Source organism: Theropithecus gelada, chromosome 11 (assembly GCF_003255815.1).
Source record: "Theropithecus gelada isolate Dixy chromosome 11, Tgel_1.0, whole genome shotgun sequence".
Lineage (NCBI taxonomy): Eukaryota > Metazoa > Chordata > Mammalia > Primates > Cercopithecidae > Theropithecus > Theropithecus gelada.
In genome coordinates this window covers 27,745,565-27,771,774 of record NC_037679.1, presented here as the reverse complement: position 1 = coordinate 27,771,774, position 26,210 = coordinate 27,745,565, and the positions used below count along the sequence as shown (strand labels likewise).

The 26,210-nt window shown below is 41.7% G+C and overlaps 2 protein-coding genes across 5 annotated transcripts in view; both read right to left on the bottom strand.

Annotated features, from left to right (window-relative positions):
* Positions 1-772: 772 nt before the first annotated feature.
* On the bottom strand, positions 773-21,221 carry SLC35E3 (solute carrier family 35 member E3). Of its 3 annotated transcripts, none has more exons than XM_025403751.1 (5): positions 20,528-21,200; positions 19,253-19,363; positions 15,189-15,347; positions 8,670-8,752; positions 773-3,175 (listed from the first exon to the last, which is right to left on the bottom strand). In XM_025403751.1, exons 1-5 carry the CDS (start codon positions 20,927-20,929, stop codon positions 2,989-2,991), a joined length of 942 nt encoding a protein of 313 aa, XP_025259536.1. In that variant the 5' UTR covers positions 20,930-21,200; the 3' UTR covers positions 773-2,988. The 3 variants fall into 3 exon arrangements, with proteins under 3 accessions (XP_025259536.1, XP_025259538.1, XP_025259539.1); XM_025403754.1 differs by lacking the exon at positions 773-3,175 and adding an exon at positions 7,521-7,871 and having other exon boundaries at positions 20,528-21,221; XM_025403753.1 differs by lacking the exon at positions 19,253-19,363 and having other exon boundaries at positions 20,528-21,189.
* A 4,012-nt stretch (positions 21,222-25,233) lies between these two features.
* The window catches only part of NUP107 (nucleoporin 107), a 57,182-nt gene continuing 56,205 nt past the window's right edge, over positions 25,234-26,210 (bottom strand). For both annotated transcript variants that reach the window (XM_025403004.1, XM_025403005.1), the window contains 2 exons: positions 25,917-26,084; positions 25,234-25,566 (listed from right to left, as the gene is read on the bottom strand). In XM_025403004.1, the coding sequence (XP_025258789.1) occupies positions 25,459-25,566; positions 25,917-26,084 (276 nt within the window). In that variant the 3' untranslated portion in view covers positions 25,234-25,458. The remainder of the gene's footprint in view (positions 25,567-25,916; positions 26,085-26,210) is intronic.

Below are 26,210 nucleotides of genomic sequence, written 5' to 3'. Positions count from 1 at the left end.
CGCACCCACCCTGCAGTTAAGAATTTCTAAATGGCACAAATTAACTCAGCTGTTCTCAGTGCAGACGTCAAATCCTCACTGTGCTGAAACACTTTTCTCAGCTTTTGGGAAATAATTACAATTTAAACATCCACAGAGAATGTTTCTTAGACAAACATAAGACAAACATACTCGAGGCTTATCTGGTAAAAAATAACTGCTCTGTCCTTCTTAGCACAAAAAAGACGTATCTTTGTAAAATGAGAAGAACCAAAGAATATTTAAAACAAAACAGGAAGCCACATGTACTAATTACACAAGAGACTGACTGACAAATTGGAATTCTCCAAAACAGATTTTCAGTGAGGCTTCTCATTTCAGAGTCCAGGGAAAAAAAAATCCCAAAAACCCCAAAGGTTGTGTGTATACATATTTTTACTGTGTTAAAAAACACAAAACATAAAATTTACTGTCTTACCAAAAGGTATATTTTGTGGCTCTTCCCCCACTTTTTTTGTCCAAGACAGAGTCCAGTCTGTCGCCCAGGCTGAAGTGCAGTGGCATGATCTCGGCTCACTGCAACCTGCACCTTCTGGGCTCAAGCAATCCTCCCACCTCAGCCTCCTAAGTAGATGGAACTACAGGCATGTGCCACTAGGCCCGGCTAATTTTTGTGTTTTTTGCAGATGGGGTTTTACTATGTTGCCCAGGCTGGTCTTTGTTCTCTTAAGAGTTGCTTTCTCCATCAAAGTTGATAAATAACATTTAGAAAATGAATTATTTACTACAAGAGTAATGATATGTCTCAATTTATTATATGAAATTATCAACACTGCTTTTAATATTCAGATGTCAAGAAGATGAAGAGCAGAAATACATTTTGCAAACATGTGGCACTCCATAGGTGGAAATCATATATTTCCTCTAATATCCCAATTTTTCTGCCTAGTGTCTACATGGCTTTTGTCCCAACTTGCTGTACAAGAATTTTCCCCAGCCACCTTAGAAAGGCTGGACGTAGTTCACTCCAAATCCACAGTTCACTCCAAGTGTGTCAGTACCACAGAAAACTCCATGGAAGCCTCAAATGTACGGGCTAGGCAATAGAAGCAGGGAGGCAGGATTAAGAAATTACTGGCCAGGTGTGGTGGCTCAGGCCTGTAATCCCAGCACTTCAAGAGGCCAAGGCAGATAGATGGCTTGAGCTCAAGAGTTTGAGATCAGCCTGGGCAACATGGCAAAACCTTGTCTCTACAAAAAATATAAAAATCAGCCAGGTGTGTTGGTTTGCGCCTGTAGTCCCAGCTACTGGGGAGGCTGAGGCAGGAGGATTGCCTGAGCCCAGGAGGTTGAGGCTGCAGAGAGCCATGATTGTGCCACTGCATTCTAGCTTGGTTAACAGTAAGACAAAAAAAGAAAAAAAAAATTACCGATATAAAATGCTTACACAGCTAACAAACATGTTCAATTCCATTTATAGTCTTTTCTTTGAGCCATTTACACATAGGGCTTTTTTTTTTTTTTTGAGATGGAGTTTCACTCTTGTTGCCCAGATTGGAATGCAATGGCATGATCTCGACTCACTGCAACCTCTGCCTCCTGGGTTCAAGCGATTCTCCTGCCTCAGCCTCCCGAATAGCTGGGATTATAGGTATGTGCCACCATGCAGGGCTAATTTTGTATTTTTAGGAGAGATGGAGTTTCTCCATGTTGGTCAGGCTGGTCTTGAACTCCCAACCTCAGGTGATCCACCCGCCTTGGCCTCCCAAAGTGCTGGGATTACAGGCATGAGCCACTGCAATGGGCCGCTATTGTTTTTTAACTCCATATAGTTTCTATAGTTCACTGAAAACTCAAAGAGATGACCTATAAATGTATGAATAATGTATGATTTCTTATACCGATTTTCTACTAGAAAAAAATCGTACTTTTAGAATTGGATTTTGTCTTACAGTCATCTTTATTATACTTTATAAATGAGATTTCGTTTACATAAATCATCAGGAAGCTAAACTAAAATAGAAATGCTAGATTTAAATTCTGATTTGAATGCTCTGATCAAAATAACAAATCTCACATTGGGAAACCATCTATCAGCAAGCAAAGAGCTACTACTGTGTGTCCTTCTTTAGAAGAATGAACACTGAGAACCCATAGCACATTTGCAGTACAGTAACAGCAATTCCTTTGTCATTATCACAGAACTTTAATTTTTATGTACTTTGCTGGGAATAACCAAACCAACCCATATATATATGTCCCACATATATATGGGATGGTGTATATATATATAGAGAGAGAGAGAGAGAGAGACAGAGTCTTGCTCTGTTGCCCAGGCTGGAGTGCAGTGGTGCTATCTCGGCCCATTGCAAGCTCCGCCTCCCAGGCTCAAGCAATTCTCATGTCTCAGCCTCCCAAGTAGCTGGGATTACAGGTATGCACCACCACACCCGGCTAACCATCCCATACATTTCATACAATCATTTTTAAAAAGAAGCATGAACCATTTTGGTTTTAGAGAATTAAGTTTTTTTTAAAGAGACACTTTTAAAAAAGTCATTATATGAATAAAATTTCCTTTGTGTTAATTCCGACAAATCATTCAATCATTGACTCAGTCACAGATTTTTTTGAAACGGAGTTTCGCTCTTGTTGCCCAGGCTGAAGTGCAATGGTACGATCTCGGCTCACGCAACTTCCACCTCCTGGGTTCAAGCGATTCTCCTGCCTCAGCCTCCTGAATAGCTGGGATTACAGGCACCCGCCACCACGCCTGGCTAATTTTGTATTATTAGTTGAGACAGAGTTTCTCTATGTTGGTCAGGCTGGTCTCGAACTCCTGACCTCAGGTAATCCACTGGCCTTGGCCTCCCAAAGTGCTGGGATTACAGGCATGAGCCACCACACCCGGCCCCAATTTTTTTTTTTTTTTTTTTTTTTAGTAACTTGCACACTTAACCATATTTTTTATCTTCTTGGGATAACATTCTTTTCTCCACAAAAACCCAATTAAGGACGTTGTGCCAGTTTATTCTTACTTCCTTCCTGTTCACTGAGCTTAAAGTGGGTATAGGCGAGAATGCCAAATAATGTACATAAAATGCCAAGAGCCTGATTAATGGACAGTGGATCCTTAAATAAAACATATCCTCCAAATAAAGTAATGCAGAACTTGAAGTGTCCAAACATGTTATAGCTGAGGTTTTTGGATAAGGATAAAAAGGAAGAATAAGATAGATGGTATATTTACACACACACTCACGCTACATAAAACAACTCAAAAGCAGCCCACCCCATGCAAAGAACAATGGGACCAGGCGCGGTGGATCATGCCTGTAATCCCTGCACTTTGGGAAGCTGAGGTGGTGGATCTCTTGATCCTGGGAATTTGAGACCAGCCTGGCCATCATGGTGAAACTCTGTCTCTACAAAAAATACAAAAATTAGCTGGGTGTGATGGCGCATGCCTTTAATCCCAGCTATTCAGGATCCTGAGGCAGGAGAATTGCTTGAACCCAGGAGGCGCAGGTTGCGGTGAGCTGAGATCGTACCATTGCACTCCAGCCTGGGCAACAAGAGAGAAACCCAGGAGGTGGAGGTCGCAGTGAGCCAAGAATGCACAACTGCACTCTAGTCTGGGCGACAGAACAAGACTGTCTAAAAAAAGAGAATAATGGGAACTTCTTAGTTTCTTCAGGTAGGTTTTAGTGATTGATTAATCAGACAGAAGACTGCCTCAACCATTCCTACTGACCTCCAAAAAAGAAAAGGGATACAATATAAAAGGAAAGACATTCAGAACAAGATCCAGGGAAGATATTTTGTATAGCAATTTATAATTATGTTTTACAGTGGTGTTTCCTTGGGAAATTAAGTGAGAATAAGGTACCAGAGCGCTAACTTGAGTTTAGGAGGGAAAAGCGGGAGGGGGAGAGGGAGCAATATTGAGCACCAACTACACACCAAACACCATACTGGGCGATTTACATGAAATCTTCGAAGTTAGGCATCACGTTTACCTTCACTGCAGGCTCACTCTTCCTATTTACAGTTGTAGAGGCTCAGAGATTTTAAGTAACATGCCCCAGATTACAGAGCTAGTAAGTAGCAGAGTTGGAGTCCAAATATAAATGGGTCTATTTAACTCCAAAGCCCATGTTCTAATCCAAAATACTGCCAGTAACATGCTGCTGGATTAAGGTTTTTCCAAATCACTGTATATTTAAAAAGCAAACTAAATACACACACACACTCTCTTTAATAATTACCTGTGGCCACGCATGGTGGCTCACGCCTCTAATCCTAATCCCAGCACTTTGGGAGGCCAAGGTGGGTGGATCACCTGAGGTCAGGAGTTTGAGATCAGCCTGACCAACATGGAGAAATCCCATCTCTACTAATAATACAAAATTAGCCAGGCGTGGTGGTGCATGCCTGTAATCCCAGCTACTTGGGAGACAGGCAGGAGAATCGCTTGAACCCAAGAGGCGGAGGATGCAGTGAGCCGAGATCACGCCACTGCACTCCAGCCTGGGCAACAGAGTGAAACTCTGTCTCACACACACACACACACACACACACAATTACTTATATTTAAATATAATTATTTTTTCTATATAAATGAGTACTTTCTTGTTCTTGAGATGTATGATGTGTGCCTATGTGCTTTTCCTAATTACAACACTAGAAATAGCTACCACTCTGTGCCTCAGTTTCCTCACTATATAAAAGGGGAACAAAACAATACCTCCCAGGGTTATTGTAAGGATCAAATAATATACACAAAGCTTCTAGCATATAGTAAGCACCACATGTGCTAGCTATAATAATAGTTACCAATAGCAGTACCTATGTGTCGTAAACACCTGCTTGGAGCTTGACACATTCTCTCAAAATACAACCACCCAACATCATAGATCCCAGTTGCTCCACTTCATACATTTCATAAGTGATCAGAGTGAGACCCTGAGAGTTCCCACACTAGTCAGGCCCACAGGTAGTGGCAGAGCTTGGTGTTCACACCTGGACCTGTCTGACCCCCAAGCCCACCTAAGCAGCCTGGAGGTTCCTGCTGGGCAGCAGCAGTGCCTCGGGAGAGCACGGGCCATGTCCCCAGGTGCATGTGGTGGCTTGATCCCATGGAGGTGACTTCCTGAGACACAGAGGATCTTCCCAAGGTTACTGGCAATAATCATAATAAAATATGTTTTATTTTCAATTATGAGCTATCTTCATGTGCACTGGCTCTAACACTTTAAATTTCTTTACTCCTAGGCTTCTCTTTTAAGCATATTTATACTAGAAGGAAGTCAAATTTAAAGAAACTATTCATGAATCCTTTTGTAAAAACAACAACAAAAAACAGCAGTCTACATGTGGTATTTCCAGTTCTGCACTTTACTCCAGGCAGGCTGTCACCCCAACCTTCAGAATGTTGTGGTCAAACCCAGTGCCCTCCACCTCACTCAGCCCCTCACTGGTGACCAGTCTCCTTGAACTTGGGCTGCCAGCAGCATCTGACACAGACACCGACCACTCCTCCTCCTCCTCACTCTGGTTCTGTGCCACCCTCCTCCTTCCTTCCACCTCTAACTGCTCCTTCTCATCCTCCAGCTAGTTCCTCTCATCTCTCTGAATTCCAAATACTGGACTCAAACCCAACACTCAGTCTTTGGACTTATTTTCTTCTACTTGTTTGCTTGGTAATCTCAACCAGTCTCACCACTTTAAACCACAGCTTCATACTTCTGACTCCCTGTGATGCCTCCTGCTGAGACGTCACCTTTGAACTCTGACTTATTTATCCAAAACTGAGCACCTGGCTGGGCTCACACCTGTAATCCTAGCACTTTGGAAGGCCGAGGTGGGAAGAATGCTTGAACCCAACAGTTCGAGTTTGCAGTGAACCATGATCGTGCCACTTCACTCCAGCTTGGGTGAAGAGCAAGACCCTGTCTCAAAAACAAGAACAAAAAAATACTCCCCAAACTAAGCACCTGATCTTCCTCCCCAGCCCCAAACCTCCTTCTGGCTATCCTACCTCAGTTGATGGCAACTCTACTCTACCAGGTGCTCAGGTCAAAAACCATGTAAATCAGCCTTGTTTTCTCTTTCTCCACATCCAACTAGGCAGCAAAACCTGTTGGCTCTTCTTAGAAATATATCCATAATCCAATCACTTCTCACTATATCCACTGCTACCATACTGGTAGCCACTATGACTTGTACATTAGAATATTGCAGCAGTCTCCTGACAGTTTCCTGTGCCTCTTACAGTCCAGTAGTTCTCAACCACGGGTGATTCTGCTTTGTGGGCAATCTTTGGAGGCATTTTTGGTTGTCACAATTGGGCAAAGGGTATGTATGCTACTGGCATCTGGTGGTAGAGCCCAGGCCTGCTGAAAACATCCTACAGTGTACTAAACAGGCCTGCACTAAGAACCGTTCAGCCCAGAAAGTCAACAGCCCAGAGGTTGAGAAATTCTTCTTTAGTCTATTCTCAACACAGGAGCCCTGAGTGATTCTGTGATTTATTTTTAAAAACTTTTTGTAGCGACAGGGTCTTACTGTGTTGCCCAGACTGGTCTCAAACTCCTGGCCTCAAGGGATCCTTCTGTCTTGGCCTTCCAAAGTGTTGGAATGACAGGCGTGAGCCACTGCGCCCGGCCCACTGAGTGCTTCTATTAGAATGTATGTAAAATCATGTCGGTTCTCTGCTCAAAATGCTAATGGCTTCCCATCTTACTCAGTGTAACAGTCCTTACATAAACGCCCTACTCAATTCAGTTCTGTGTTACTTCTCAGCCTACCACATTCCCTCCTTTGCTCAACCTGCTCCAACCACACAGGCTTCCTTGGTTTTTTTAGGGCCTCGCACCTGCTGTTGCCTCGGCCTGGAATATTCTTCCCTCCTGATCTGCATGGAGCAACTGCATTTCCTTCAGGTCTTTACTCAAATGTCATCTTCCCACTGAGGCCTTCCTGACTAGCCCTGCCTAGAACTTCAGTGCTGTCTATGACATTTCACATTCTCTTCCCTGCCTTATTTTTACTCCTTGGCAGTTAACACTATCCCACACTGTATATAAATATTTAATTGTTTTCTATTTCTAATCTTCCTCACCAGAATTCAAGCCTGTGAGAGCAAAGACTTCTGTCTATGTGGTTCATTACTGTATCCCCGGTGCCTGGCACATAGTAGATGTTCAGTATATAAATATTTTTATATCAATGGTTTAGTGGGTATTCAATACTTACTGAATAAATTAATGTTTTAAATCAGAGCACACATTTGGATGTCTTGATTGGGTAGCATGATGTACAAATTTTGGGACTAGACTGCATGGGTTCAAATCTGGACATCCCATTTGTCAGCTGTGTGGCCTTAAGTGAGCTAGCTAACCTCTCTGTGCCTCTATTTCTTCTATAAACTAAAATGACAGACTCCACCTCACAGAGCTGCTGTGAGAATTAAATGGACTAATACATACAAAATATTTCTGACAGTATCTGACACAAAATAAATATTTGTTAAGTATTGGTTTTCTAAAAAACTTATCGTCATTGTTTTTTATTGATAGTTGGCAAATATCCTACTTATTTACTTCCTGGGGAAATTCATTCTCTGCATTTGCCTAAGGGTGGGGGCAGAGTGAAATGTGAAGAGAAACAGAATGACAAGCAGAATGGTATAAATGGACAGTTGAATTTGACCTTTAACATATAACTTCATTTCTTTTCTTTTTTTTTTTTTTTTTTGGTAGAGATAGGGTCTCCCTGTTTCCCAGGCTGGTCTTGCACTCCTGGGCTCAAGTGATCCTCCTGCCTCGGCCTCCCAGTGTTGGAATTATAGGTGTGAGCCATAGTGCCCGGCCAATGACTTCATTACTTGACTTGAAATAATATTGAGAAAAACAGGCACACCCATATCCAAATAAGTACAAACACATACTCCATAGCCAGATGCCAGTGGCCTGAAATTATCTTTTGTTATTTGTTAACCATTCCTTTACTTTGTTACTATAAATACCTGAACATGGTTTGAAAATCCAAACCTCCACCTCATTATTCATTCAAAAAATATTTATTTAATCTCACTGTAAGAAATGGTACTCTGAATTAATTTTTGTAAGGGAAAAGGTCATCTATTACATAAGAAAATTCAAAAACATTCATGACACAAAAAGCTAACCCATTTCCTCAGTTCATATTTCTTTCTTTTTTTTTTTTTTGAGACATAGTCTTGCTCTGTTGCCCAGGCTGGAGTACAGTGGCACAATCTTGGCTCTCTTTAACCTGCGACTCCCCAGTTCAAGCAATTCTTGTGCCTCACCCTCCTGAGTAGCTGGGATTACAGGCGTGCACCACCTTACCCAGCTAATTTATATATTTTTTGTAGAGACAGGGTTTCACTATGTTATCCAGGCTGGTCTTGAACTCCTGGCCTTAAGCGATCCACCTGCCTTAGCCTCCTGAAGTGTTGGGATTACAGGTGTGAGCCACCACACTCACCCCTTCAGTCATATTTCTTTAAAATCCTATTGTGTGTAAAGATACAGTAAAAGGCTAAAAATAACTCTCTCTACTCAATGTAGGCCGTGCAATAGTGTGAGATTCAAATAAGGTAATGAATGTGAAAGTTTTGGAGAATATAAAAGACGATGCATTTGTAAGTTATATGAAAAGGATACGTGACTGGTGAAGTGTTCCCAATGATCCAATAAATTGATAAGTTCACCATGAAAGCTATTACTCCAGATAGCAGCACCATAAGCTACAAATAAAACAAAAGAACCATTAATGCAAAGCAATCCAATCATTATAGTCATCAAGCAAAGATACATTTCATTCGGCATTTTAAAAAATTCAAATATCAACCATTAATCAATAAGATTAGAAAGAGAATTTGGGAGACAGTAAGAATTGCAAGTAAAAAGGCAGAATGAACAGTGTTTAGAAAAAAATGTAATTTTTTCCACAAGAATCAATGAAAAATACTGCAATAACATCCTTTCTGTGATTGTGAATTTCCAGGTTAATTTTTCTTATTAATCTAAAGAAAAGTATACATATGCATTATTATTCTTATAAATCAGACAATAAAGAAAAGCAGAAAGAATATAAGGAATTCTTATAATCCCAACCATCCACACATTAACATCTTAATTGCTCTTTTTTTTTTTTTTTTTTAAATGGAGTCTCACTCTGTCACCCAGTCTGGAGTGCAGTGGTGCAATCTCGACTCACTGCAACCTCCACCTCCCAGGTTCAAGTAATTCTTCTGCCTCAGCCTCCCCAGTAGCTGGGATTACAGGCCCATGCCACCACACCCAGCTACTTTTTTTTGTATTTTTTGATAGAGATGGGGTTTTACCATGTTGGCTAGGCTGGTCTCGAACTCCTGACCTCAGGTGATCTGCACGCCTTGGCCTCCCAAAAGTGCTGGGATTACAGGCCTGAGCCACTGCACCTGGCCTCATTTTTATTTTTATGTAACTCAATAAGCATTCATTGGTTATCTACAAAGATAGGCCAGGCCTTGTGAGGAATGCAATATGTACAAAGTTCCTGCCCTCAAAGAGCTTAGAAACTACTTGAGGACATAATAAAAATCATGATGATCACAGCTTACACTTACATAACACTTATTATGCACCAATAATTGTTCTGTTTTACATGTATTCACTCATTTAATTTTCACGTACATCCACAAAGTAGATGTAAAAATATTATTCCTTTTTATAGATAACTTGGCTGGAAACAGGGGGACAAATGGGTTGGAACACTATATACACATACAATGTTCTGTTCAAATCTATCCCATAATTTTATCCAACAAATTATAGAATCATTTTGTTTTTGAATTTAGATAAAATAATATCCATGATCTAAACTACTAAGAAGTTTAAGTTCCGAAGAAAACATGTCATATTTGAAGATGCTTTTTGTCTTATGTAGGGTTTTGTTATTTTGTTTTGTTTTTTGTAAAGACAGGTTTTTACCATGTTGCCCAGGCTGGTCTCAAACACCTGGGCTCAAGCGATCCTCCCATCTTGGCCTCCCAAAGTGTTGGGATTATAGGCATGAGCCACTGTGCCCAGCCCCATCTAGGTTTTATCAGTGTTAAAATCAGTGCAGTCTTAAGAAGACCAGAGGAATTGGATTTGTGTCCTACTTAGGTAAATATAGTAATACCTCATTTAATTTACAATAGTGAGGTCTATTAAATAGCCAACATAGAGAAATTTGCTTAGAGATTTTAAAAAGAGTTTCTAGAAATATATCTAAAATATATCATTGCTAATTTTATTGAGTTCACAGAATGCTGCATACCTATTTCTTGATACTTGGCACATCACATCACTAAAAACACAATTACTCTACTTTGTTAGGGACTTTGAAGAATATAAAGTAGTTCCATGTTGAAGAGGAGTGGTAAGAGTGGGCATCCTTGTCTTGTTCCAGTTCTCAAATGGAATGCTTTCAACTTTTCCCCATTCAGTATTATATTGACTGTGGGTTTGTCATAGATGGCTCTTATTACATTAAGGTATGTTCTTTGTATGCCGATTTTGCTGAGGGTTTTAATCATAAAGCGATGCTGGATTTTGTCAAATGCTCTTTCTGCATCTATTGAGATGATCATGTGATTATTTATTTATGTATTATTTATTTATGTATTTATTTATTTTGGAGTCTTGATCTGTCGCCCAGGCTGGAGTGCAGTGGCACGATCTCAGCTCACTGTAAGCTCCGCCTCGCGTGTTCACGCCATTCTCCTGCCTCAGCCTCCCGAGTAGCTGGGACTACAGGTGCCTGCCACCACGCCTGGCTAATTTTGTTTTTGTATTTTTAGTAGAGAAGGGGTTTCACCGTGTTAGCCAGGATGGTCTCGGCTAGTCTCGATCTCCTGACCTCGTGATCTGCCCGCCTCAGCCTCCCAAAGTGCTGGGATTACAGGCGTGAGCCACCACACCTGGCTGATCATGTGATTTTTGTTTTTAATTCTGTTTATGTAGTGTATCACATTTATTGACTTTAGTATGTTAAACCATCCTTGCATCCCTGGTATGAAACCCGCTTGATCATGGTGGATTATCTTTTTGATATGTGACTGGATTCAGTTAGCTAGCATTTTGTTAAATTTTAGCATCTATGTTCATCAAGGATATTGGTCTTCAGTTTTCTTTTTTGGTTGTGTCCTTTCCTGGTTTTGGTATTAGAGTAATGCTGGCTTTATATGCAAAAAAAAAAAAAGTTAGTTGACACAATGCTCTACTTTGAGTCAAGGACGCCTCCTAGGGACATTAAGGAATGAAGACGACTTTCCCTTACACTAAGTGGCCTCAGCCTTCTGTGGTCTTGGTTTCTTTGACTTTTTTTTTTTTTTTTAATGGCTTTTCTGTTGCTGTCCTCATTTTACAACCTGTTAGAAGGCGACCAAAAAAATCCTCTCTCCTTGTAGCATAAGGTCTCCAGGATGCAATGGTTTGAAACCAGATAACCAGGATGGCCATTTTGTAAAGTAAGTGGAAGTATTATCTGACAGATGGTCCAATGACTTCTACTTTAGAAAAAAACTGTATATGCTAAAATATATAAATTTGAAACCACTACTGGTCTACTTAACAGGAAGCAGAGCGGAGCACTGGAGAATACAGACTTTGGACCTAGAAGGCATGGATCCAAATTGTGGCTCTGCTTATTAGCTGTGGGATTGCGAGCCAGTTTCTAACTCTCTATCTCTCGGTTTCCTTATCAGTAAAAATAATAACAATAGTGATATAGTTTGGATGTCTGTTCCCTCCAAATCTCATGTTGAAATTTGATCACCAATGTTGGAGGTGAGGCCTAGTAGAAGGTGTTTGGGTTATGGGGGTGGATCCCTCATGAATGGCTTGGTGCCCTCCCCAGGGGTAATGAGTTCTTGCTCTATTAGTTCTCATGAGAGCTAGTTGTTTAAAAGACACTGGCATCTCCTCCCCTCTCCCTCTTGCTCCCTCTCTCGCCATGTGACATGCCTGCTTCCCCTTCGCCTTCCACCGTGATTGTAAGCTTCCTGAGGCCCTCACTAGAAGCAGATGCCAGCACTAATGCTTCTTGTACTGTCTGCAGAATGATAAGCCAAAATAAACCTCTTTTCTTTATAAATTACTCAGTCTCAGGTATTATTTTATAACATCATAAAATGGACTAATACAAATAGTATTAGTATAGCATCAACCTAATAAAGTTATGAAAATTAAGTAAGTTAATATTTACACAGTGCTTTGAATAGTGCCGGGAAGAGAAGAGGGGCTATATAGGTGCTTGATAAATTGATGCGACCAACAAAAAAGACATTCCCACTAACTGTGTTCCAAGAGTTGTGGGAACTCTTGTCGGAAGCAGGAATTCCTGATAAGTAAGGTGTTATGGACTGAATGTTTGTGTCCCCCCAAAATTCCTATGTTGAAATCCTCACCCGCAGTGTGATGGTATTGGGAGGTGGGGCCTTTGGGAGGTGACTATGGCATAAGGGTAGAGCCTTCATGAATGGGATTAGTCCCTATGATAAGAAGAGATACGAGAGAGCTTGCTTCTCCTCTTCCTTGTTGTCAGATGAGCATACGGCAAGAAGAATGCCATCTATAAAGCAGGAAAAGGGCCTTTATCAAGAACCCAACCATACCGGCAGCCTGATCTCAGACTTCCAGACTTCAGAACTGTGAGAACCGAGTATCTGTTGTTTAAGCCACCCAGTCCATTGTAGTTTTGTTACAGCAGCCTGAACTGAGACATAGGAGGATTATACATTCTAACTTAAAATGTCCCCAAAGTATTAGTCCCAGCTGTGCGGGAGGCTGAGGTTGGGGGATCACTTGAGCTCAGGAGCTTGAGGCCAGGCTGGGCAATATAGCCAGACCCTGTCTCTAAAAAATAAAAGTCCCCAAAATACATATGTCCTTGATTTGCCAATTCCACTCCTGGGACTCATTTCAATAGGAAAAAAGGTATCAGTACATGAGGACACATGATGTACAAGGATGTTTATCACAGTATTGTTCATAGTGGTAAAGAACTGGAAAAAAGTGAATATGCAAAGGGGCTATTATACTGACACTGGCTGGGCACGGTGGCTCATGTCTGTAATCCCAGCACTTTGGGAGGCCCAGGTGGGTGGATCACTTGAGGTCAGGAGGTTAACACCAGCCTGGCCAACATGTGAAACCCCATCTCTACCAAAAATACAAAAAAATTAGCCAGGTGTGGTGGCTCACACCTGTAATTCCAGCTACTTGGGAGGCTGAGGCACAAGAATCACTTGAACCCAGGAGGTGGAGGTTGCACTGAACAGAGATCATGCCACTGCACTACAGAGTGAGACTCTGTCTCAAAACAAAACAACAACAAAACATACAGACACTGAAAAGAATGCTTTAGAGAGATTTTTAGGAGATATTATTAAGTCAGAAAAGCAAGATACAGAAAAGCATATGTGATAGGATTCTACTTTTGTCAAAGAAACAGATGTGGCTGGGTGCGGTGGCTCATGCCTGTAATCCTAGCACTTTGGGAGGCTGAGGCGGGAGGACCTGAGATAAAGAGATCGAAACCATCCTGGCCAACATGGTGAAACCCCGTCTCTATTAAAAATACAAAAATTAGCTGGGCATGGTGGTGTGCGCCTGCAGTCCCAGCTACTCGGGGGTCTGAGGCAGGAGAATTGCTTGAACCTGGGAGGTGGAGGTTGCAGTGAGCCAAGAATTGCACAACTGCACTCCAGTCTGGGTGACAGTGAGACGCCATCTCAAAAGGAAAAAAAAAAAAGAAATAGATGTTTAATTGGGGTGTGTGTGTGTGTGTGTGTGTCTGTGTGTCTGTGTTTATATGGATATATATGGCATGGAGAAAAATATGGAAGAACAAGCACTTAGAATATTAACATGACTTCAAGGGACATGGATTAGGGAGTAATGGAATGTGGAAGAGTGTATGGCTAGGAAGGCTGGGGAAGAGGAATCCACAATAAAAACAGCATCTATGATATCATTCCATATCTAAAATTATACACACATGCATGTGTACCTATGTGTTTATACAAAAGAGATCCATGAAATGATGCTCACCAAAATGGTAACGGTAATTACCTTAGTGTGATAGCGTTCCAGGGGCCCTTCACTTTCTTTTGTTGTTGTTTTGGTTTGGTTTTCTTTTGAGACAGGGTCTCCCTCTGTTGCCCAGGCTGAAATGCAGTGGTGCTATCTTGGCTCACTGCAGCCTCGACCTCCTGGGCTCAAGTGATCCTCCCACCCCAGCCTCCCAAGTAGCTGGGACCATAGGCATGTGCTACCATGCCTGCCTAATTTTTTGATTTTTTTTTGAGACAGAATCTTGCTCTGTGGCCCAGGCTGGAGTGCAGTGGCACGATCTTGGCTCATTGCAACCTCCACCTCCCAGGTTCAAGCAATTCTCGTGCCTCAGCCTCTTGAGTAGCCTGCCTTGGTCTCCCAAAGTGCTGGGATTATAGGCATGAGCCACCGTACCCAGCCTTAGCTAATCTTTTTGTATTTTTAGTAGAGACCAGATTTCACCATGTTGGCCAGGCTGGTCTTGAACTCCTGAGCTCAAGTGATCCATCCACCTCAGCTTTCCAAAGTCCCGGGATTACAGGCATGAGCCATCACACCCAGTCAATTTTTAAATTTTTTTGTAGAGATGAGGTCTTCCTATGTTGCCCAGGTTGGTTTAAAACTCCTGAGCGTAAACGATCTGCCCACCTCATCCTCCCAAAGTGCTGGGATTACAGGAGTGAGCCACTGTGCCTGGCCCCTTCACTTTCTTTACATTTTTGCATGTGTTCAAAATCGACATAGTGATTATAAAGCTATGTTTTCACTGTAAAAAAAGTTTAACTTAACCTAAATGTCCAAATTATTTGTGGGCTCTAGCTTGACATGGTCAGTACAGTAACCAGGCATCGGAAGACATTAATTGTAGTTCTGCTTTTGCCACTAAGTAGCTGCCTCACTCTAGGCAAGTACCTTCACCTTTGTGTGCCTCAATTTCTTCATCTGAAAAAGAATCCTTACCTTACCTCCTTATATGGTGATTACGAAGATAAATGTGAGAATGGATCGGACATACTGCTCTGAAAACTGAAAATTATATTAATAATGGAGGAGTTATTATTATACTGTTTCTTAGATATCAAAACAATTAGAACTTACCAAAGCAGAAACTGACCAGGGACCAAATATTCCTCCTTCTCCAAACACCGGCTCAAAGAAGGGCACAGCGACCAGCAACATGGCAGATGACATCGGAGCCTGGTAGTACAGCAGCTGCATTGAGTTCACTTGTAATTCATGCTGTTTGGCTCCTACCCACTGAAAATTAGGAGATAAAACATGTCTGGCACAAAAGAAATAGTATCACTTAATCAAAGATGCAACAACTAGAGTCACAAAGATGGGAATGTGGGGTATAGACTAGGAGAAGATAAAATGTCTATTATTCTACAGGATTTCAAAGACCAGTAAGCTATATGAATGCCCTTTAAGCACCATGGATGAAAATAGCTCTATAAATTTAATTTCCGATAATCTAGCTTCTTCTCAATTCTTAGAAGGGGGAGAAAAGTCCTCTATTTCCTTCTACCTGATCCTAGTAAACAGGGAAAAATAAACGCACATGAGGGCCTACAAGGATAAAAGATCTTGGGAAAATAAGCGAAAAATGGAAATTCAGGTGATTAGGAATACAGATGCAGTGTTGGACTTCATTTCTTTCTAAAAATGGCAAAAATTTAAAAATGGAAGACAGGGGCCAGGAGCAGTGGCTGATACCTGTAATCCCAGCATTTTGGGAGGCCGAGGCAGGCAGATAACCTGAGGTTAGGAGTTCGAGACCAGCCTGGCCAATATGGTGAAACCCTATCTCTACTAAAAATACAATTAGCCAGGTACGGTGGTGCATGCCTGTGGTCCCAGCTACTCGGGAGGCTGAGCAGGAGAACCAAGGAGGCAGAGGTTGCAGTGAGCCGAGATTGCGCCACCGCACTCCAGCCTGGGTGATAGAGCAAGACTCTGTCTAAAAAAAAACAAAGGAAGACAGAGGTTGGGGGGACAGGATGACAATGGGGCATGGGGCAGGTTAGAGATGGCTGCCAATGTGTGTGGCTTGAAAAGGTATGTGGTCTTGTCAGTTGCTTTGGAGAACCCAATCAATGGTAGAAGACATTGTCCTCTCTCTGGATGACTTTTCTGTGGATACTATTCCTCATCCCCCACCAATACACCTAGATACATTGGATAATCACTAACCCTAAAATACCGTACCATTCAGTAGAAACAACATCTCAAGACCTCAAATCCCATTTGTCCACAAAATGCTTCATAAATATAACTGAAAAAGAGGCTCTGAAGAAGCTCTAACAGGACTGTTTGGATCACATCTGGCAAGAACAGCTAGGCTTTTGAATGACTTCTACATACGTCTTGTTCCTGTAGGTCTGGGTATCTTGTTACATAAACTCTAAGTCTATAGAAATTCATCAAGACAAAAATAGAAGAGCAGGGAATTTGAACCATACTCCTGCCAGCTTTAACTAAGAGTTCTCTGTGAATGTGAAGGACAAAGAACTGATTCTTCTAAGCTGCCTGCTCCTCGGGGCACAGCAACGAGCAAAAATGGATACAGAGGGTGTGTGCTCACCCCACTTTCCTTTCGCAGCCTCTCCAGGCAGCTGTGTGTCTTGGCCACAGGACTGCCTGGAACAGCAGGGGCTCTCAAGCCTCCACTGTTCCTCAATGCAGCACAGCCTGGCTCCTGCCACCACCCCTCCAATGCTCTCCTAAGGGCACCATGACCTCCATGGCCATGTCCAGACTCCCTGTGGCCCTTCCTGCGAGCCCTCTTTGCAGAACCTGCAAATTTTGCTTGGAAGAACTACCCTCCGGTTTACACTCCTCCCTCACTGCCTCCTGCACTTAGTTTTTAAGGCAGATGTCTGCCTTCCTCTTTATCGCCCTGACTGATGTCTTTTACTATTTGCTGAGATCTACTGTTCTTCCCTCATCCCTTAAGCATCCTTAACCTTGTATTAGCCAGTCCCCTGGCCATCTCTACTTATATAATCTGCAGGAACTTGTTTAAAATCAACTGGTGCCTTTCTTCCACAAATGGGCTCCTCTTGCGTGGTTCCAATAATTGATGATATAATCCCCCTCAGGGATCAGAGCCTTACTTTCTTCACTCTCACATTCAATCAGGTTCTCCCATGTGTTCCCCAAAAGGCCCCTGGAGTGCCTTTTAACCTTTCCCTGTCCATTCCCACTGCCCTAGCCCAGGCCCTTCCTGCTTGTCCTGTGAAGCACAGGTAGGTTCCTGACTGCTCTGCCTTTCACCCTTCCTTCCCTTTTACCCACCCTTCCTTGCCATCAGTTGCTTTTCTAAAGGGGAACGATCAAGTCAGTCCCTGTCTGAACCCCTCTCCTGGTGCGTGCTCAATAAAGACACACTTCCTTAGTATGCCTTCACGACCCTGATATCTGACTGCCTAGCCTCACCAAACAAATCAAGTTCTCCGAAACTGCTCCAGACTTTCACGCACACTGCAAGGAAAAGACCAGCTGTCCTTTACTGCTGAGCTCATTTCTGTGTGCCCTTCCATTTAAATTGTTAACTTTTCTGTAAAGTCTTACCTCACCGCCCCTCTTTTAGAGCTGCCACTTCCTCCTTGGTGTTCCTCAGAACTTTCCTCCTACCTTGGGGTACATATGCTATTGTGACCAGCTGTCTCCATGTGTTTCTACACTGCTGGACTGTAGCTGCTTTTCATCTTTGTATCCTCAACGGTGAACATAATGCGGAAAAGATGTCTGCTGAATGAATGAGTGAGCCAACCATCTTTCTACAACTCAAGCTAATAGCTGGTCACTTGTCTTTTAACTCCTTTTAATGTCTCCAGCAGTATAAGAGAAACAACATAGAAATTATGCCAAGATACAGTGGGCAGATACAACTTTAGAAGGAATGTTTTGGGAATATACCTATTTTGTAATAATACCTTTACCATTTACTGATAAGAAACCGTCCATTAATCTACAATCATTCCTTGGTCAATCTCATTTCAAATATCTACCTTAGGGATATAGAACCTTTGATTCTAATCTATAGCAATTTTGAGACTTGTGTGAACAAAAATGGTCATAGTGACAGAGATGGTGAGTACTCTGAATCCATTACATATAAGGAGTACAATTTCTTGCTCTGTTTAATAGCCTATACTAGGCAAAAACAAGTGCATTTAACAAGAAAGATGAATAGGAATGTTCACTAGCCTCTTCTTTTATTTAAACTGCTTCTCTGTCACTAGAAGATGTATTTCACTGCAGAATATTTTCAAACACCGTCTCTGACATGATCACTACTAGAATGTTTAAGATGCCAGGGCTCTATTACTGAACTCCTAACATTTCTAGCAGGAATGCCTTAGTTTAATAACCAGTGGATGTTTGTGAAAAAAGTAAAATTGGTTACACATTTTGGCTTTGATTTCCCATACAGGCACACACAGAATTTCCAGACCAAGGTTTTCAGTATAGAGAGAATACCGTTTCACTGTCCCCTACAGCAAGTTATTTTTTCTCCACTACATAAGAAACAAAAACCATACTTGTTAGGTTTTATGGTAATGAAGTAACTGAATCCATGAACACATTTTTAATGAATGTCTGCTATAGGCAAGGTACTGTGCTTGCACAAATGGTAAAATATTCATTGATATAAATTACTCTTATATTAATATAATAATAATCTATATTAGACAAATTATTAAAAGCCAATAAACAAGTATAACAGCAGTATAATTTTTGAGGCAAAAAAATCTAAAAATCTGAAATTTTTCTTTACTGTTCAGATTTCTGGAAGTATACTCACTCCTTCACAACAATGTTAAAAGTAAAGAGTACACAAAAAACATAAATCAACTTAGGAAGTATAAAGTCTTACTACATATTTTGTAAAGATTTCCCAGAAAATAACTTCACCCCAAGCTGAGACTGTTAAGCATGGATATTATACACTTACAAACAGGTAGGTATTTGGTCAGCATCACACACCCAAGTTTCTCTGTCTCCTTTCTTCTCTTCACCTTGAGTCAACTTAAGCAATTACGCTTTCTTCCCAACAGTCTATTGTCTCTATACTGTATTTTCTAAACCTTGGAATACAGCTTCAAAATTTATGAAATCTGCTAAAAAGGCACATAAAGAAAAAAAAAATTACCAACCACTTGATAAAGGGATGTAACTAAAACACCAAGAGCAGCAAACACCATTCCAAGGAAATTAAACTTCACATCGTAATAAGAATTTAGGATTACACCTAAAGTTATAGGAATCTGTAACGAAAAAGAGGTAAATGTTGTTCAGATTAAATTCAAGAGACAAAAATTTAGTATTCCTTTCACAATGTCTTACAAGGCTAATGATAAACACATAACTGGGAAACAATGAACCTGTATAAAAGTTTTCTTTTTTCACTTGGGAAAACTGGTTGTTAATCCTATTTCCTAAACGTGAAATATGATAAATCTATATTGATATTCACATTTAATTCTATTTTAAATTTGTGGTAAATATATTGCACTTTGCAAGAAAATACCACATGAATACAAAGGTGAGTAAATGGATCCCCGAAATAGTGTCTAAACAGCATAAGCATAAATATAAAACAATAAAAGCATAAAGACTTTAAATATAAGGCCGGGCACGGTGGCTCACACCTGTAACCCCAGAGCTTTCGGAGGCCAAGGCGTGCAGATCACCTGAGGTCGGAGTTTGAGACTAGCCTGACTAACATGGAGAAAACCCGTCTCTACTACAAAGTTAGCCGGGCGTGGTGGCGCATGCCTGTAATCCCAGCTACTTGGGAGGCAAAGGCAGGAGAATCGCTTGAACGCGGGAGGCGGGGGTTGCGGTGAGCCCAGATCGTGCCATTGCACTCCAGCCCGGGCCATAAGAGTGAAACTCCGTCTCAAAAACAAAAACAAAAAAAAAAAAAAAGAAAGAAAAAGTCAGAAGACCTTAAATATACTAAGTTACTAAGTGCTAAAATTGAGTCCACCTCCTTTTATTTAAAGTTGCAGACAGCTCTGCAGTATGGTGCTGCAGACATTTTGAGACCTACTTTATGCTAAATCTCTTCACATTTTATCATACACGATTTGATTCCCCTAGGGGAGAAAGGCTGTTTTTCAGTTTGAGCTTTTGCAGATACTCTGATAACACTGGACTGTACCACACAATAGTTTATCTTATCGATCACAGCATTTAACGATTTCCATCAAATGGCAGCTACTAAAACTCACACAAGCCCACTCTTCTGGGTTGACAAGATGGCGTTTTCCCCCTCCCCAAAATAAGCCTGAAACTTCACTGGCTCACAGATGACTCATTTGTGGATTTCAAGATGAAGGGAAAGACCAGTGTGCGTTCGAATTTCCCGGGGCCAGTGCAGGAGGTGGGTCGGGAGAGCCGCGCCTTGGCAAGCTGAAGCTACTCACCAACGTGAGCTGGATTCTGGTGGAGAAGGTTTTCTGGTAGCAGAAGGTCTGGATGGCTATGATCACCGGCGTGGTCATGGCCTTGGCCAGCTGATAGGTGCCTATAGTGTTGTTCTGCAAGGAAAGATTAGTGAAGACCACAAAGCCACAGAAGCTGAGGGCCAGGAGGAGGAGCTTGGAGGGCGGCAGACTTTTGGGGGCAAAGATGTCCAGCTTCTGGCAGATATACAAGCCCAGCCAGGTGACTACGAAGTGCACCAGGGTCAGGCTCATGTTGGGGAAGCCGTGGTGCACATAAATCCATTTGTTGAGGAACACAATGCAGATGGACACCAGCAGGTTGAACAGGAGCCCGGCGGCGATTCGCCCGTGGCCCCGCATTCGGTCCACCAGCGATGCCATGATCCCCGCGAAGCCGGGGCCGTTTAGCCTCCGAAGGGGCGCCCGGCCTGTCTCCGGTTGCCCTTCTCCTCCACCGCCGCGTCCTCGCAGACGCCGACCTCACCGTCTGACCCAGGAGTGGCATGCACAGATCAACCCTGGGCGAGCAGCACTCTTAACAGACGACACACGCCCCGCCGCCGCCCTGTAAGCCAGCGAGGACGCGGCAGCACGTCCCACGCCCCGCCCATCTCCGCCTGCGGCCACGTGACCCGGGGCTCCGGTGCCTCCGCCCCGGAGCCGCGGGCTGAACAGCCGCTACCCTGCGCAGGCGCGCTGAGCCCTGGGCGCGCGACGCTCGCGTCTTTGTGTCCTGTCCTCTGGGTCCCCCAGCCCCCTTGGTCACCTAACGCCTACCTGACTAGACCAATCTAGGACCCCTTTCTTGATGTTTGTTTCCCGTGTGTCACTGACCCGATTTGCTAGACAACTTCTCTCTGGCTGTGCAGACACTGTTAGCCAATTTTACCTATTAAATGCTGAGCAAATTTAGCCCTCGTCAGAGGGGGAAAGAACTTATCGAAAGCATATTTTTATTTTTTGTTTTTCGAGAAAGACATTCAAAATCTACTTTCCAACAGACAGCATCATCGGGTATAACTACAAGGGTTTCTCCTTAGATCATACATTCACAAAGCATTATTAGCTCAACAGTGAGAAAATGTGTTCTCTAAAGATGTCCCCTTGACAATGTAAACAAGTGCTATTGTGTTCAATTACAACTCGAGAAAAAAACGCACAACTTGCCAAAACTGTATACAGCTGTCTCTAGGGGTGTGTGTGTGTGTATATATATGTATGTATGTTTTGGATCCTAAAGTCAGGTGCAATGACTAAGAGTTACAACTTTGAGTAACAGTCTTGATCGACATTGCAGTAAGGTCCTTCACACAGAAGTCAGGTTCTTCCTTTCTCCTTCTTCCTCAAGTCGACAGAGCAAGATTATATATTGTAGATATTACAGGTACAAAAGGGGATTTTTATTTTTTTTTTTGAGACGGAGTCTCGCTCTGTCGCCCAGGCTGGAGTGCAGTGGCCGGATCTCAGCTCACTGCAAGCTCCGCCTCCCGGGTTCACGCCATTCTCCTGCCTCAGCCTCCCGAGTAGCTGGGAGTACAGGTGCCCGCCACCTCGCCCGGCTAATTTTTTTTTGTATTTTAGTAGAGACGGGGTTTCACTGTGTTAGCCAGGATGGTCTCGATCTCCTGACCTCGTGATCCGCCCGTCTCGGCCTCCCAAAGTGCTGGGATTACAGGCTTGAGCCACCGCGCCCGGCCTCAAAAGGGGATTTTTAAAAAAGGAATCACAAAAATATCTTGAATGTCCAGCTGTTCCTACCAATACATCAATTCTTAGTTTTAAGATAGAGTCTAGGATTAATTCAGCAGTCACAAAATTAAAAAGAGAAAGAATATGGTAAAAAAAAAAAAAAAAAAATTAAAATAAATGAGCAAATGGGGCATGGTGGCATGGGCTTGTAGTCCCAGCTATTTGAGAGACTGACGTGGGGATTGCTTGAGTCCAGGACTTTGAAGCTGAGCAACACAGTGAGACCCCCATCTCTAAATTAAATGAATGAGGTAGGGAAATTAAAACTTTCACACCCAGGACATGCCTGTTGCAACTTTGTAGCCTTCATGCAATACCCAGGGACAAAGTCTTCATAATTCCTTGGCATAAGTCACACTAAGAAGTTTTTAAAAATTAGTATGTGAACCTGCGATAGGAAACATGCCCTTGTTAAGAGTTTCTTCTCTAGAATGAAAACCCAGTTCTTTAAGAGTAGGCACTGAGGAACTAAATTAAGTTGCCTGAAATTTCCCACTCAAGTGCCCACCACTTCTGGTGTTCAGGAAGACAGAGGCATCTGGGAATTGTGAGGAGCACGTTGGTGCTCTTGGGGCTCCAACTTGAACTGTATTTAAATAAGCAGCAACATACATATTGACTACCTAAGAACTCAAATGAGTCCAACTGGCCAGGTACTGTGGCTCATGCCTGTAATCCCAGCACTTTGAGAGATCGAGGTGAGTGGATCACTTGAGGTCAAGAGTTTGAGACCAGCCTGGCCAACACGGCGAAACCCTGTCTCTACTAAAAATACAAAAATTAGCCAGGCGTGGTGGCAGGCGCCTGTAATCCCAGCTACTAGGGAGGCTGAGGCAGAGAATCACTTGAACCTGGGAGACGGAGGTTTGCAGTGAGGTATCATGCCACTGCACTCTGGCCTGGGAGACACAGCAAGACCCTATCTCAAAAATAAATAAATAAAAATGAAAAACAAGTCCATTTGAGGGCATCCTAATTAAGAGTCTAAGGTTGAAAGAATTTTGTAATTCTACAACCTTAGTGGGTTTCTGTTGTTGTTTTTAAAAGTACATTCAAAAAACAAGGGAAAACAAAAGATGAATACAGAGGCGAGGGGGTATGCAAAACAAGTTCCTAAATAGATGACAGACCTTGTCCATTTACCCACATACAGTTAGGATGGAAGTATATAACATTCCTCCTCCTCATTTAGGCTAAGTAGTTTTCCACTGTTGTTCAACAAATAGGTAATAGTCTTTGGAAATAGTCACCCTAGGTTGTACAAAGTTTCTATATATATAGTTTGTTGCAAGTAACAAAACTACTTTTAAGACTCACTTCTTTCCCCTCCCCCCCCCAATCTAGTCTGTATTTGTTTTGGTATGAATTTTTTGTTTTTACTTTTTGCAAAGCAGCATAGCAATAATCATGATTACAGGACTGCATGAGCTGTAAAAATCATTTGCATATTAGTAAGAATAAAGAAAACAGGAAGACAAGATTAATTCTTTAGAGAAACAACAACAAAAAAAGCACATAATATAGAGCTGATCAAATTCTATGATCCCATCTCAGGCTTCCTGAGCCAGCTCTCTTTAGGGGTGGCATCTATAAATACATATTCAAGAAATTCCTTAGATGATTAGCAAGTTTGGGGAATTACTGTTTTCTATTAGATTCACATTCTTTTAGTTGTCTCCTGTTTATAAGCCCTACACTCTAGCCTATTTGGTGTATTTGTTGGTTCATAAAAATGCCCAGCATTTATCATTTCTTGCTCATACTGATTTCTTAATCTGTAGAGCCTCATCCTTGTTGTGTCTCTCTTTGCCTTTGCAAATTCAGTGCATTACTCAAATCCCAACCCAATATTACTTCCTGAGAGTCTTTTCAGCTGGAGAGAGCTTCTTCCTGCTCAGACTACTTGTAATTCTTTTTTTTTTTTTTGGAGACAGTGTCTCGTTCTGTCCCTAAGGCTGGAGTACAGTGGCGCGATCTCAGCTCACTGCAACCTCTGTCTCCAGGTTCAAGAGATTCTCATGCCTCAGCCTCCCCTGAATAGCTGGGTTTACAGGTGCCTGCCACCATGCCTGGCTAATTTCTGTAATTTTTAGTAGAGACAGGGTTTCACCATGTTGGCCAGGCTGGTCTCAAACTCCTGACAACAGGTGATCCGCCTGCCTTGGCCTCCCGAAGTGCTGGGGTTACAGACGTGAGCCACTGCACCCAGCCACTACTTGTATTTTTTAATGACACCTTTTAAATGTACTTACGGTATTTCCCCTATTAGAAGAGCTGGATTTGTAATTTCAATGTATTCAGTGCTTACTATGTGCCAGGTACTATGCTAAGTCTTTATATGCTCTTGTTTTGATAGGAAGTTTGCTAAATGAAAGCTAAACTAGAAATGTCTTCAAAATAACTAAAATAATAATAGCATGTTATGTTAGAAAACATTCTTGTTATAGTCTTACTTTTAATATTCAAAAAATGCTAAATTTTATAAAAAATTACTTACCTGGCTTAAAAATAAATCTACTTTCCATCATCTTTATGATTTTATTTTATTTTATTTTATTTTTGAGACAGAGTCTGGCTCTGTCGCCCAGGCTGGAGTGCAGTGGCCGGATCTCAGCTCATTGTAAGCTCCGCCTCCTGGGTTTACCCCATTCTCCTTCCTCAGCCTCCCGAGTAGCTGGGACTACAGGCGCCCACCACCTCGCCTGGCTAGTTTTTTGTATTTTTTAGTAGAGACGGGGTTTCACCGTGTTAGCCAGGATGGTCTTGATCTCCTGACCTCGTGATCCGCCCGTCTCGGCCTCCCAAAGTGCTGGGATTACAGGCTTGAGCCACCACGCCTGGCCCATCTTTATGATTTTAAAATATCAGAATGCTTATGATTACAGAAAAAACTAGAATAGAAAATTTAATTTTCTCATAAAGAGACAATCCTCGAATTTGTAAAAACAGAAAAATTTTAGTTTTTATATAGTTTTATTAATAAGCATACAGAGAAACGCTGATATACATACATTACATGTTCAAAGTGTCACGATATTTGAAACGTACAAAATTCAAATGTCTAAATTTTACATGGCAATGCAAAAGAAAAAATTAATAACAAGTATATTTTATTAAAAACTTCATTTATCATGAAAATTAGTGAGATTACAAAGATTAAACTATAACTGAATTTCATACCCTAATGGGTCAAGTCCCTGGTCTAGGAGCATTAGAGAGGACTCTCTTAGCTTCTGCAGCAACTTCCTTAGCTCTTCCTTAGAAAATACCTGATTTTTAAAAAGAGAAATAAGAATGAGAACAAAGACAAGTATGAACTTAGCTAATCAATCTGATTAGCTTCATATAAGAAGAAATTCCTCTTTAAGATTTATGTAGCCAAAGGCTAGTAAATTAGAGTGGTTCAGGAATTTCAAGGCGAATTCTCAGAGTCAGTCTATATATTTCTAACTGCTTACAAATATATACACATTTTGGGAAAAAAGCACAAATATTAAAACAGGACTATTACTTTAAGAAAATCCAAGAACAATTACAAATGTAAGCACATCTTCACAAAATATTACTACAGAGCATATCAAATCATTAAAATTTAAAACTACAATGCTCTAGAACTTACCAGGTACAGTTTGTGGCGCTCAGAGGATACCATATCTGCTAACTGTAGGCATTCCTGATACTGACCAGTACTGTGCAATATTGTATGAAGCAGAAAACACAACATTGGCAGACAAAGCTTTCTCAGTAAAACCATTTGATGTGTTCTTTCATGGTCTTCTTCAGCATCCTACAAACAGACATCAATAAATCATTTTAACAATTTAAGCTAAAGATCCTTACAAAAAGAAAAGCTAAGTACTGAATCAAATCCAGAATGTAATTGGTAGATAAGATTTAACAGCAAAAAAGTATG

Excerpts from the sequence above, each read along its gene's own strand:
- SLC35E3 (XM_025403751.1), bottom strand. The coding sequence starts at position 20,929 with ATGGCATCGCTGGTGGACCGAATGCGGGGCCACGGGCGAATCGCCGCC. Across the intron at positions 19,364-20,527 it reads CCAGAATCCAGCTCACGTTG|ATTCCTATAACTTTAGGTGT; the intron begins GTGAGTAGCTTC and ends TTTTCGTTACAG. Across the intron at positions 8,753-15,188 it reads CCTGGTCAGTTTCTGCTTTG|CTTATGGTGCTGCTATCTGG; the intron begins GTAAGTTCTAAT and ends TTTTATTTGTAG.